Below are 13,192 nucleotides of genomic sequence, written 5' to 3'. Positions count from 1 at the left end.
AGATCACACCCGAAGACCTTTCTCTTCGACGTGCCTACGGTCACTTACCCCTCCGCCACTGTTAAGCGCTCTGATACACTACCCGCGCGAGGGGCGCTATACAAACGCAAGTTGTTGTTGCTGTTACAAAGTGCCACGTAACTGAGTTCGTCTAAAATAATTTATTCTATCTGAGGTGTTGGAGGAACTTAAAGGTCAGGAACTGACTGGAAACTCTGTCTATTATATTATTTATAATAATAATAATCCACGCATTTGATACAGCGCCTTTCACTTCAGGAAGACAACTCCAAACACTTCACGGGATATTCTGTACAGTAGAGTGACTGTGTTTTTAGGTGAACACGGAAGCCAATTTGCACACAGCAGTGTTCCACAAACCGCAATGAAATGAATGACCGATTTCATTTGGGAGATTGTTGTTCAGAACTGCAGTTGGTCATGCAGTTTGCTGGTCTGAATGGCTTCCGTGTTTATCTACAAATAAGTCAAGATACGGCTAATCATTCTTGTAAAAACGCTCTGACGTCTGTGCTGGTGCTCACTCCCCCTCTGGAGCTCTCTTATCCCATTCCCCTGCTCTATCCGCATTGTGTCTGTGTCAGTGCTCATTCCCCCACTGGAGTTCTCCACTTTAATCGCCATCGTGTCTGTGTTGGTGCTCATTCCCCAACTGGAGCTCTCCACTCTATTCCCATTACCATTCTCTCTCTCTCTCCATTGTATCTGAGCTGGTGCTCACTCCCCCATTGGAGCTCTCTACTCCAACCACATTCCCCTGCTCTTTCCCCATAATATTCTCTCCATACTTTGAGGCTGTAGTTATCACACACAGACTGTGAGCTCAGTGTCAATCTAGCACAGTCTAGCACTGACAGCTCTGGTTTGAAACCCACACCAATACATGAGCTCACAATCTAGACTGAGGCTCCATTGCAGTAATGATCCAGACTGAGGCTCCAATACAGTAATGAGGAGCGCAGTTTTGTCAGGAGTGCTGTCTTTCAGATGAGACTTTAAACTGAGGTCTATCCTCTGCTTGTTCAGAATGACCAGTCTCCAGGGGGAGGGGAATCGTCCCACTCAGCAATTTCCATGTGTAGGTGAGGTGCCTGGAATTCTCAGTTTGGTTTAGATACTCTTAAACATGATGAAGAGTTTCCTCATGTGTCAGACACTCAGCTGCTCAAAAAAAGGATGTTAAAAGATCCCCAGTGTTGTTATTAATAATAATATAATAATCCTTACATTTGGTATAGCGCCGTTCATGTCAGGAAGATGCTGCAAAGCGCTTCACAGGATTCACTGTATACTGTAGTGACTGTGTATTTTGTGAATGAACAGAATAGCAAGTTCTGCAGCCTGGCCAGTATTCCCCCCTTCATTCACCAGAAGGCAGGTTTCTTTGTCCTCCATCACATTGCTGTTAGGGGGACGCCACTGTCAAATTCACACCTGCATTTATAATAATAACAACAAGGATTAACAATACAGCTTTGCGTTTAATACAGCGCCTTATCACACTGTCAGACATCTCAAAGCGCTTCACAGGTTTTTTTCTGTAAAAGTGCAGACTGTAGGCGATCTCTCCCCTCTCCTCACCACAGCATCAGTCACTACGGTTTCGAAGTGACTCGTTGCATGTGAAGCACTTTGCTGTGATCAGGCATATAATCAGACACAAGGCTTACTTCCTCCCCACCCCCCCACCCCAATAAATCTCATTTGTTGTGCTGTTCTTTCTTTTGTCTCTATCTCCAGTGGCTAACAGGGAGATAGCACAAAGGAACAGTGGTGTGTATGACAAGAGCCCCCCACCCCCCTCCCAATGCTGGTTGCTTCAGTAATTTGATCTTTAGCTCATTAGCTAGTAGGGATATAAACCTCTGTACTCTGGAGGTTTGGGAAGCAGTTAAGTGATCTACAGCTGATGACTCTGCCCTGGGACAAGACTCTTCCACTGGGAAAATTAAAGCTGCTTTTTTGAAGCATTGGATGTAGAGCTGTGGCCGCAGTACCACGGGTTCCCTCCCACACGGCAGGTACCCTGCACCCAAGGTGCCTGCAAACACAGAACTAGTGGAGAGAGAGGCTTCTCAAAGGTGACACGCAGATCTGACAAAATAAGCAGCCCCTGTGTTGTTATGAAGGGCATCCTAGGTTCATTGATCAGAGATCTATTGATTTGCTATCTCAAAGCGCTCATCTCTATAATGAACTGAGAGCCAGTGTAAAGGTTAGGATGAAATACAGTACAGAGCTAATTTAGGGTTATTATGGCAATAATATCATTGTTGGAAAGCAGTGTAGCGTTTATAAGGCCTGAGGCGCTGGTTCATTCAGGCATTTAAAAAATAGAAGACCCCATTAAATGCTACAACACCTGAATCAAGTGACTGCATGTTTTCCATGTTTAATTTATGTCTGCGAGATGTTCGGTATAATTCCTAAACAGCACAGCTTTCTACCCCCCAAAAAAACTGTTCACTGTTTGGGAAGTACAGCGGTCACAGAGTTAACAAGCCGAGCGGTGGTGATGGGGAAGCTGTGAGTGTTTGATGGCATCTGCTGTTCTGTGGCTTCCGACAGTCCGAATGATGGCACTGTTTGCAGGACAGGCAGCGAGTTTCATGGCCCATGCTCCGTTCTCATCCCGATTCACCTTCAGAACGACCACAAGCTATCATAGGTAATTTGAGGCATCCTCCCAATATCAAAGGTGCTGTGTAAATACAAGCTGTATTGTATTATCACACAAACACACACACAGCCAGTCATGTCTGTGCTGGTGCTTATTATCCCGCTGGAGGATTACAGTAAAAGTCACGTAAGTGGTATTAATCGGGACAATAACATTCAATATGACTTACCCAAGAAGTATGAGTTACAGGCAAATTTCCAAATCTAATATATGACTTATACAAAATGTATAAGTCGGATTTTATACAGCTAACACATGTAACAAATATAGTAAACCTCACATAAATTGTATCACATCGCCCTGTGGCCGATGTGCCAGACTGGGTGTCCCAGAGTCATTTCCGCTCCCTCTAATCCCAAACTCGGTTGCTGGAATGCAGATGGCATAAAACCAGCCTTAAGGTTCACCGCCAACTGTGGCTCGAGCATCATCATACCTACCACCGCTCCCTCTACAAGCCTAAACCGCTTTCTACCCAAGTCATTCTCGAGGCCAAAAACAACCCTAAAATCCTGTTCTCCACTACCCACCACCTCCTCCACACCCCCTCAAGCATCCTTAATCTTCACTTCTGAGGTCCTGGACTTCTTCTCCATCCTTGGCTCCCTTCTTTTCCTTATCTACATGCTTCGTCTCGGCGATGTCATCCACAGACCTGGGGTCAACTTCCACATATATGCGGATGATACCCAAATCTCCTTCTGCTCTTCCAGCTGCGACCACCAGCCGCTAATGTCCTGTCAGCTTGTCTGGATGAGCACAAATTTCCTGCTGTTGAATGTCAGCAAGACGGAAGTCATACTCTTTGGCTCCCGACAATGTCTTCTTTCCTGTGGGTCTGAACTCCTCAACCTCCCAGGGCTCTCCCTCAGACTCACGAACCCATGCACAACTTAGGCATCAGGTTTGATCCCCAGCTTTCCTTTCTACCCCACATCCATTCCCAGACCGGGATCGCTTTTTCCACCTCCATCACATTGCCCACCTCTGTCCATACCTCACAACCAATGCAGCCGAAACCCTCGTCCACGCCTTTGTCACATCCAGCTGGACTATTCCAATGCTGATCTCCCCAGCTCCACAATACACAAAATACAACTAATTATTTAAGAGTTGAAGGGGAATGTTAAGAGTCCACTTAATTGTCTCAGTTATAAAGGGAGGTATATCTAGTCTTATACTTTACACAGCTGGAGGAAACCATATTAACAATCTCAGGGTGGCCTGTGTGGTGTTGTGTTTCAGGTTGGTGCGTGAAACCAGGTTTTAACCCTGCAGCCGGCAAGTGAGGTAGCAGCAAGTGCAGTAGCAGTGTTACAAGCTGCATGATTGTTAATACATTTAAATTTATGGGGATTTAATAGGAAATTCAACAGTACATGGGCAGATGTACGATTTAAGCGAATATACTATTTCCACAGATCAGAATTATGTGAGTTTTACTGGATTGTAAGCAACTACCTAATTTTCCACTCTTGTTTCAGCAGAGTACACTGCACTGCGCATGCGGTGACGAGTCAAAACTTCATTTGCCACACTTATTTCAAGCAGTGTACTCAAGCGGAATACTGCGCACGTGTAGTTCAATGCAGCCAGTAAATGTGGTGGCAGCGTTATGAGTTAGGAGATGATTTGCATAAGATTTACAATTATTTGGGACCAATGGTTACGATTTAGCTGTTTATTCGACTTAGAAAATACAACTAGTGCAAAGAAATCTGAGCTGTTTTCAGTAGGAAACTTAATGGGAGTGGGACGCATGAGATGACTCATGCGAGTTTTACTGTACATTATATATATATAGTATATACACTACTATACACACACTACTATATACATGTACACATGTACACTACTGTACCCACACATATTATTGTACATATATGTGCTACCGTTCACACCTGCTACTGTATGCATGCGTGATACTGTACATACACTACATAGATACACACACACACTACTGTATACATAGGCACTGCTGTGTGGACACACAAACTACGCACACACTATACACACATAAAATACAACATGTCACGCTGAAATTATTGGGAAACACTTTTGACATTACAAGCAATATAAGAACATTCATTTCTTTATTAGAATTATAATAATCCTTGTATCTGATACAGCGCCTCATCACATCATCATGATATAAAGTGCTTCACAGTATTTAGTGTAAAGTGTAGCGTGACTGTGTATTTTGCAACTGCCAATTTGCAAACAGCAGTGTGTCCCAAACAGCCATGAAGTAGAATCATAGAGTCATAGAATTATATAGCTCAGAAGGAGGTCATTCGCCCCATCATGTCTGTGCCACGAAAAGAGCTATCCAGTCTTTGAAAAGAACGATCCAATCCCCTGCTCTCTCCCCATAGCCCTACAAACTTGTTCTCTCCAAATAATTATCTATTTCTCTCCTAAAACTTGTTATCGAATCCACCATCCTTTCAGGCAACGCATTCCAGATCTGAACAACTCACTGTGTGAAAACATTTCTTCTCACATCCCCCCACCTCTGTTTCTTTTAACAACTATTTTAAATCGGTTACCGACCCACCTGCCAGTAGAAATATTTTCTCCTTTTTCACCCTATCGAATCCCCTCATAATTTTGAACACTTCTATTAAGTCTCCTCTTAATCTTCTCTGCTCCAAGGAGAATAATCCTAGCTTCTCTAGTCTCTCCTGATAACTGAAGTCCCTCATTCCTGTACCATCCAGTAAATCTCCTTTACACCCTCTCCAATGCCTTGACATCCTTCCTAAAATGTGGTGCCCAGAAATGAACACAGTGCTGTAGCTACACTAAAACCAGTGTTTTACAAAGGTTCATCATAGCTTTCTGACTTTTATTCTATGCCCCTATTTATAAAGTCTAGTATCCGTTATGCTTTTTTAACATCTTTATCTACCTGTCCTGCCACCTTCAAAGATTTACTGATACAGTGAGTGACCAATTTTATTTGGGGGATTGTTGACCAAGAGACTGGGAGGGAGAAACTCTGTTTAGTGCTGGGGGATCTTTAACATTCACCTGAACTGATAGATCGAACCTTGGTTTAATGCCTCATCCAAAGTACAGCAGCTCCTAACCATCTGCTCAGACTGAGGGGGGAGTGATGAAACACTTCTAATGCAGTGAATTCAGGGTGAAGAATCATTCCCCTGCCCAGCAGTACTGACTTCACTACAACTCCGTATCTTGTTAATCGCATGGGCACTCCGGAAGACATGTGTACGGAGGCTTGTTGGAGGATGGTATCGCTCCCTCCATTCCTGGATACTGTGTTAATGTCAGAGGTTACTTTTAGGATAGCCCCTGTTTTGGGTTTGAGAGAGTGAAGGGAGATGTTTGACATGATTATTATGGTGATAAGAAAAAGCTAAGAGAATGGGCACTCGCTGGGGTTGCACACAGCAATTTCTTTGATATCTTGGAGACACTCGTTTTTAATTAAACCACTGGCAGCATCTATTATGCAAGGTTAGAGCTCAGAACAAGTCAAACGAAAGCTGTTAACCCCTGGCTGGAGGGTCTAGTCCCCACAGCACCACCACCGTGTGAGCAGCCAAATAACGAACAAGATGTGGCGGCACGGAGACAAAGAGGAATCCAGATGCAGAACCGTACCGAATTAACCTCAGCCCAGCACCTTTCCCATGGGAATAAAACAGGCAGAGTTAACCCTTTCAAAGGCCAGGTGTCAGATTTTGCTTACACTCCACGTAATGATCATCTTTCCATTTGATGTTGGGAGGGCAGTTCAAAGTTCTTCATAGGATTTACTGTAACATGTAATAACTTTGTATTTTGTGGGCCACAAACCAGCCAATTTGCTCACACCAATGTCCCACAAACAGCCATGAAGTGAATGAGCAATTTTATTGAGGGGGATGGCTGACTATGACATGGGGAGAAACTCCCTTCTTTTTTCTGAGAATTGAGGGTGTTGAACCGAAGAGATACATTTTCTAAGCAGGATTGTAAAGGCAGGAGGAAGGCAAGGCAATTTTAGTATAATTGCAGAGAGGAGGTCACCAAGAGTGGGACAGAGAGGGTGAGGAGCCAGCAACGCACCAGAATCATAAGGATAGAGGGTATGGAGGAGAGAATGATCTGATTGAGATTGGGAAAGAAGGGGTGAACCGTGAAACGATTTGAATACTCAACTGGAATAGATTAGGAGAAGATCAGAGAGATAGGGAGGTGCTCGGGCATGGAGGGGTTGCTAGAGAGCCAGTGGAGCCTGGCGAGGACTGGTTATAATAATAATAATAATTCTTGCATTTGATATAGCGCTTTTCACGTCTTCTCGACGTCTCAAAGCACTTCACACAATAGACTGTAAAGTGAATGTTTGTTTGTGGCTATTCCCAGATTTTACACCCAGAGAATTCCTAGATTTAACACCCAGTGAAGGAAGACAGTGGCAATGCTCTCACACATTTCATGCTGAGCTGTGTTGTCCACCGGGAAGCTTGCAGGGAGTTCCTGGTACCTACCATCCACCTAGTGAAGGCTCAAACACGGGCTTGTCGGATGTCGAACGACCAACTCGTGACTGTCTTCCTGGGAGGGGGGGGAGGTAAGCGGGGTTTCCTTGGAGCTGAACTGGCTCCAAGGTGACATGCCTGGCAATAGAATGTCGGAATCGAGACAGCCCTCTGTGGTGGTCTTGGTAGTCTAGTTCCTGAGCCAGACAGGTCTGCACAATTCCTGGGCACTACTGATGACTCATCAGCAGGACCTGGAAGGGCAGACCAGTCACTGGGGGCAGGGAGTCATCCCACTCAATTCTTGTTAACCTTGCAAGCCAAAGCCATACCAGGTAGGGTGGTCTTAGCTGGACAAGCAGCAGGAAAGCTTGCCAGACAGGGCTATCAATGGCAAACTATGCAGCTTTAGCTGTTCAGACTCCAGGAGTTACTCACTCCACGGCTGTTTGTGGAACATTGCTGTGCACAAATTGGCTGCTGGTCTGACTATGGAACACACAGTCATCAATCAATCGCCTGCAAAGCTAGTTTGCACTCAGTCCACAAACAGCCATGAAGTGAACCTCCATTTACCTGGGGATGGGGGGGGGGGTGAGTGTTGGCCAGGACTTGGAGAGAAATTCAGGAAGCCAAGTGCAAGCAAAGGTTGATACTACGTTTTCTTTTTAATTTAAATAGCCTAGTGCCCCTCAGAACATTTGTTCAGGGATCTCAGAACTCCTCTCTATTTGGCTAACAGCGCCTGACTCTGTCATTGACTGCCTCGGATCGTGAACCAACACACAGTGGTTGGGTACAATGGGTGTTTGATAAGGCAGAAACAATGACTCTTTCTCTGACCTGCTCCCTGCTCTCTTCCTCGGTGCCGGATTGACCACTGCTATCACTTTGTCAATACCGTGCATCAGCTGTCCATCTACCACCAACTTCCTTTTGCCTCCATTCGCTGACCGCCCCCTTAAGTCAGTGATATTCCATCCCTGATTAGAGAAGGGATATTTCATCTATGCCAGGACCCACAACCCATTCTGCCTTCCCCCATCTCTGTAATATTGCCCACCTCCGCCACTGCCTTTCACCTCAGGCTGGCAAGACCCACATTCAGGCACACATTAGGCTCCACTACGCTAAATCCCTGCTCGTCAAACTTCCCAACTCGTCCCTCCACAAGCTGCAGATCACTCAGAGCTCTGCAGCTTGTGTCCTCTGTGAACCCATCATCCCCCAGCTCTACTTGCTCCCCGTTTTTGTAGGTGAACACAGAAGCCAATTTGCATACAGTGACATCCTAGAAACAGCCATGGGGTGAGTGACTGATTTTATCTGGTTTCATGAAACCAGTTTACTCGTGAATTACTCATGAGAGATGAGCCAGGACGGACTGTTACTGCTGGATGTGCTGGGGACGAGTGCTTGTGGGTAGTGGACAGGAGCTAAGCCACAGCCATCCCTCTAGTGCTGAGTGTCTCATCAGAGACAGAATCACAGCCTCATTCTTGTCTGCTCGGGGCCTGGGGGCAAAGCTCAACCACGCAATGGGCCCTCTCTGTCTGCCTTTAGCCTTCAGATAACCCATCACTGCCATCAGCCACACCACCCTCCCCGACTAGTTAAAATCATCGCCACCTTCATCCACACCCCATACACACACCAGGTCCCCCCACCCTTCCCCCCCACAAACACGCACACACAATTACCATTAACATGAGAGGGAGGGACGTAGAGTTTTTAGCTCTGTCGTTCGGAGTTGATGTTAAACCAAGGTCCTGTCTGCCTGTTCAGATGGACGTTAAAGATCCCATATCTATTGGAAAAGAGAAGGGAGTTTCTCTCTCTTGGTATCCTGGCAAACAATCCCCCAAATATAATTGCTCACTCACTCCACGATTATTTGTGGGACACTGCTGTACGCAAACTGGCTCCTGCATTTTGCACACAAAATACACAGTCATTGCACTTTGCAATATAGTCTATGAAGTGCTTTGAGACGTCTCAATGATGTTACAGGCACTATATCAAATGCAAGGATTATTATTAATATTAACTACAACCAAACATAGCTTCCTGCTCTGCTGATCCATGGATTCCTTGGCACAGTGTCCGGCACAGCGCTCCACCCACTGTCTGCTCAGAGAATTCCGTGAGGTGGGGGTAGTAGGTCAGAATAAGCCATATCCCGTCGCCTCGAGCAGACGGAGCAGGGCGTGTGCTGAGCGGCCGATATCACTGCCGTGATCTGAGGGGCTGTAAACAGTGCAGGTGAACATAAGGTCACAACGGAGTTAATCTAACCCACCAGGAAGCGACGCGCAACTAATCCAGATTCATGGCCAGCTAAGCTGTTTACATTAGCATTTTAATTCAGATCGGGAATGAACACAGCACTGGATTACAGATAAGAGTGTAAACACAGCCTTAGATGTTCAGGCAGCTGGTGAGGTTACCTCAAAACCACCTTGCATTCAACGCAAACCTAATTTAAAGCTTACTTTTTCCACGCAAAAAGATTTCCTTTTAATTTTTCCTTATTGTCTCCTTCCTTCTTCCTGGTCAGATTGCCTTCCCCAGTGCAGGCTCACAATATGCAAAGGACTGTACCACAGGTCACCGGACACAGCCCAGCCTGTGCTGAGCGAGCTGTAGGTTTTGTATGTAACCAATCAAGGGTTTTATACGGGTTCAATAATTCTTATGCTTTACAAGATTTTACTGTGACTGAATATTTTTTAGTCGAACGCAGCAGTCAATTTGCACACAGCATATGTCCCACAAGCAGCCATGAAGTGAGTGAATTTTGTCTGGGGTATTTGTTGGAGAAACTCCCTCTTCCAAAAGGCCTCAGTTTAACGTCTCATTTGAAGGGCAGCACCCATGACAATACAGTTCACTGGACTCCCCCAGCATTGCACTAGAGGGTCATCTTAGACCAATGGTAGCCAACCTCTTTGATTTAATATTTCTTGATTTATGACATAAATCTATGCTATTTTGATATTTCTATGCTTATTTTGTTGGCCAACTAAAAAGGTTGAGCATTGCTGGCCTAGACTATATGGGTTCCAAGTCCTGACCTGGGGCTTGATCCCACAATCTTTTGACTCAGATGTGAGACTGAGCCAGGCTAACACTTTATTAGTGCTCCCCCCAGTGCCGCACTGGAGCATCTGACAAGAAAGCATCACAAGGTATCAACAATAATAATCATCCTTGCATTTGATATAGTACCTTACCACATTGTCGAGTCTTCTCAAAGCACTTCACAGAATATAGTGTGAAGTGAATTGACTGTAAACGTTGTGTCCAGTCGTGGATTGAGTGACCAAATTATTATTATTTTTTGAAGGGATTATTGTCCCCGGAAAGCGATTTGCCAATTGACTAACAACTGGGTTCCTACTTACTGCTAGGCAAATAGAGGTATGTGGAGTAAGGAAACTTGCCTGAGGTGTTGCCCTACCTGGGAATTGAATCCGGGTCCTCTCGTTTACGAGGCGAGTGCTCTAACCAATACGAGTTTTAACGTGTGTTTTGGCATCTGTGTGTCTCACAGAGAAGAGAAGCAGCGCTGGATCCGTGCCAAGTACGAGCAGAAGCTGTTCCTGGCACCTCTGCCGTGCTCGGACCTGGCGCTGGGACAGCAGCTGCTGTGTGCCAGCGCCGAGGAGAGCCTGCGTGCCGTCATCCTGCTGCTGGCTCACGGCTCCAAGGAGGAGGTGAACGAGACGTTCGGGGAGGGAGACGGTCGCAATGCCCTGCACCTGGCCTGCAGGAAAGGCAATGTTGTCCTCACACAGCTCCTGATCTGGGTACGTGTGGGACACAAAGGTCCTCGCAGCAACTTAACAACAATAATAATAATAATCTTTGCATTTGATACAGCACCTTTCCCGTCAGGAGGACGTCCCAAGGTTCTTGACAGGATATTATTGTAAAATGAAGTGACTTTGTATTTTGTGGGCAAAACACCGGTTACGCAGAGCAATGTCCCACAAACAGCCGTTGAGTGAGTGACCAATTTTATTTGACGGATTGCTGATACATGCTCTCACATATCTGTGTACGAGACAAGAGAGTGTAGATGAGACAAAGTGTGTGTGAGAGACTGAGTGTGTATGTGTGAGCAAGTGTGTGTGAATCAGCCCGTGTGTGAGTGTGTGCATGGATGCATGAGTGAGTGTGTGAATCAGTATGTGTGCAAATGGGTGCGTGAGTAAGTTTGTGAATCAGTGAGTGAACGTGTGTGTGTGATTCAGTCTGTCTGTCTTTCAGTGATTGTGTCACTGAGCTGGCTGCGGTGCTCCTAACTTTTGACCCTTGCCTTTCAGTATGGGGTTGATGTGATGGGACGTGACGCTCATGGGAACACGGCGCTAGTGTACGCCAGGCAGGCGCTGAGCCAGGAGTGCAGTGAGGTGCTGCTGCAGTATGGCTGCCCAGACGAACACTTCATTCTGGTGGCCACACCCAACCTGAGTCGCAAGAACCCCAATCGCAACAACAACAACAGTGCCGATGGGAATGGCGATGGCAGGGTTGGCGATAGTGGGGGGATGAGGATGGACACCAGGCTGCCCACCGTTATATGAGGAACCCTTCTCCCGGCTTGTTGGAAGCGGTCTATAGAGAACAGGGCTGTTCTGCCAGCCTGCAATCAAAGCCTCTGCCTTTATACAGTGTTGTGCCCGTGACACCCCACCCAACCCCAACCCAACCCTATTCAGCGGTAACTTCTGACGTGCTCCTACCCACCCTTTGTCCCAGGAGGAAAGAGCTTGGAGCAATGGGAAACAAACCCTCACAGACAACTGTCCCTTCTTCCTCTCTCTTCCTATTCCCCCCCTTCCCCCCCCCGCTCCCCCTAGGAGAAACCCTGCCCGCTTCAAAGCCACTTGATAAGTGACTTGACTTATAAAGGCTCGTCCAGCCTGAGCCAAAGGGGAGACTTGTTAGCAAGAAAGGAGAGCGAGTTGGGAACTTTCAAGCGCTGCCAATTAGCCGCTCGTACATTTCACCTCTACCAAACTGGTTGATTCAGCTCTTCTCGCAGACGCCCGCTGACATAAATCAGCCCAGAGCACGGAGTTTGTCAGGTTTGAAGATCCTATGATGGTATGTGTCAAATCAGTTGTGGCTAATCTGTCCGGGGAGAATACTGGCTTCATTACACTTGTGTAGTTGCCTTCTTCCACCGTTACCACTGTTTAATAGAACATGATTAGTCATCATAGAGAAAAGCATATTAGCTGAGAAGGTAGTTACGTGCTATGGTTCAGTGGTTACTGGGATGTGACTGCAATATCCTCAGTAGCAGCACATTAGCTCAGTCATGTAATTCCAGTCCTCTGAGCCCTCCTTCCCAAATTCACTGTCATAATTTAGTGTCTATTTAATTCTTTCTTGCATTGGAAGAATGGGATGGGGGTCTTTTTTCACTCTCTCTCTCGATCACTCGCTCACTCACTTGCGTGCTCTCTTTCTCTCTCTCTCTCTCTCTCTCATAGCCCCCTTCCCACCTTGCAATGCAATCTGTTTGAACGGTGAAAGGCAAAGAGCGCTGGCTGGATTGTCAGGTCAAGCAGCCGGTGCTGTGCAGGGAATAGGAACCATGTCTATGATTAAAGGGAAGAGAGTACGGCCTCCTTTCAAAGAAAGGACAGGGAATCGATCAGTCGCAGCCTCATTTCTCAGGCGCTCCTCACTGCCCTTCTGACCTGCGTGCTCATTGGCTATGTGTTTAAAGGAAATAAGAGGGAAAAACACGATACTGACATACACTCACTCACACACTCTCACACTGACTGACACACCCACTCACTCACTTACACACACACTGACACACACACTCACTCATCCACTCACTCATCCACTGACACATACTGACTGATACACTCACACACACAAACTCACTCTCATACTGACTGGCTGATACTGACACTCATACTGACTTACATACTCACACTGACTCATACACACACACTCGCACTGACTTACACCC

General features: G+C 46.2%; 1 protein-coding gene across 1 annotated transcript in view; it reads left to right on the top strand.

Moving 5' to 3' along the window:
• Positions 1-12,984, top strand: part of agap1 (ArfGAP with GTPase domain, ankyrin repeat and PH domain 1) — a 159,644-nt gene extending 146,660 nt beyond the window's left edge. The window contains exons 16-17 of the mRNA XM_042336078.1: positions 10,748-11,003; positions 11,523-12,984. Coding sequence (XP_042192012.1) covers positions 10,748-11,003; positions 11,523-11,783 — 517 coding nt within the window. The 3' untranslated portion in view covers positions 11,784-12,984. The remainder of the gene's footprint in view (positions 1-10,747; positions 11,004-11,522) is intronic.
• The last annotated feature ends 208 nt before the right edge of the window (positions 12,985-13,192 follow it).

Source organism: Callorhinchus milii, unplaced genomic scaffold (genome assembly GCF_018977255.1).
Source record: "Callorhinchus milii isolate IMCB2004 unplaced genomic scaffold, IMCB_Cmil_1.0 Scaffold6, whole genome shotgun sequence".
Taxonomy (NCBI): domain Eukaryota; kingdom Metazoa; phylum Chordata; class Chondrichthyes; order Chimaeriformes; family Callorhinchidae; genus Callorhinchus; species Callorhinchus milii.
Note: the sequence above shows the minus strand (reverse complement) of the source record. Positions and strands in the feature narration are given on the sequence as shown.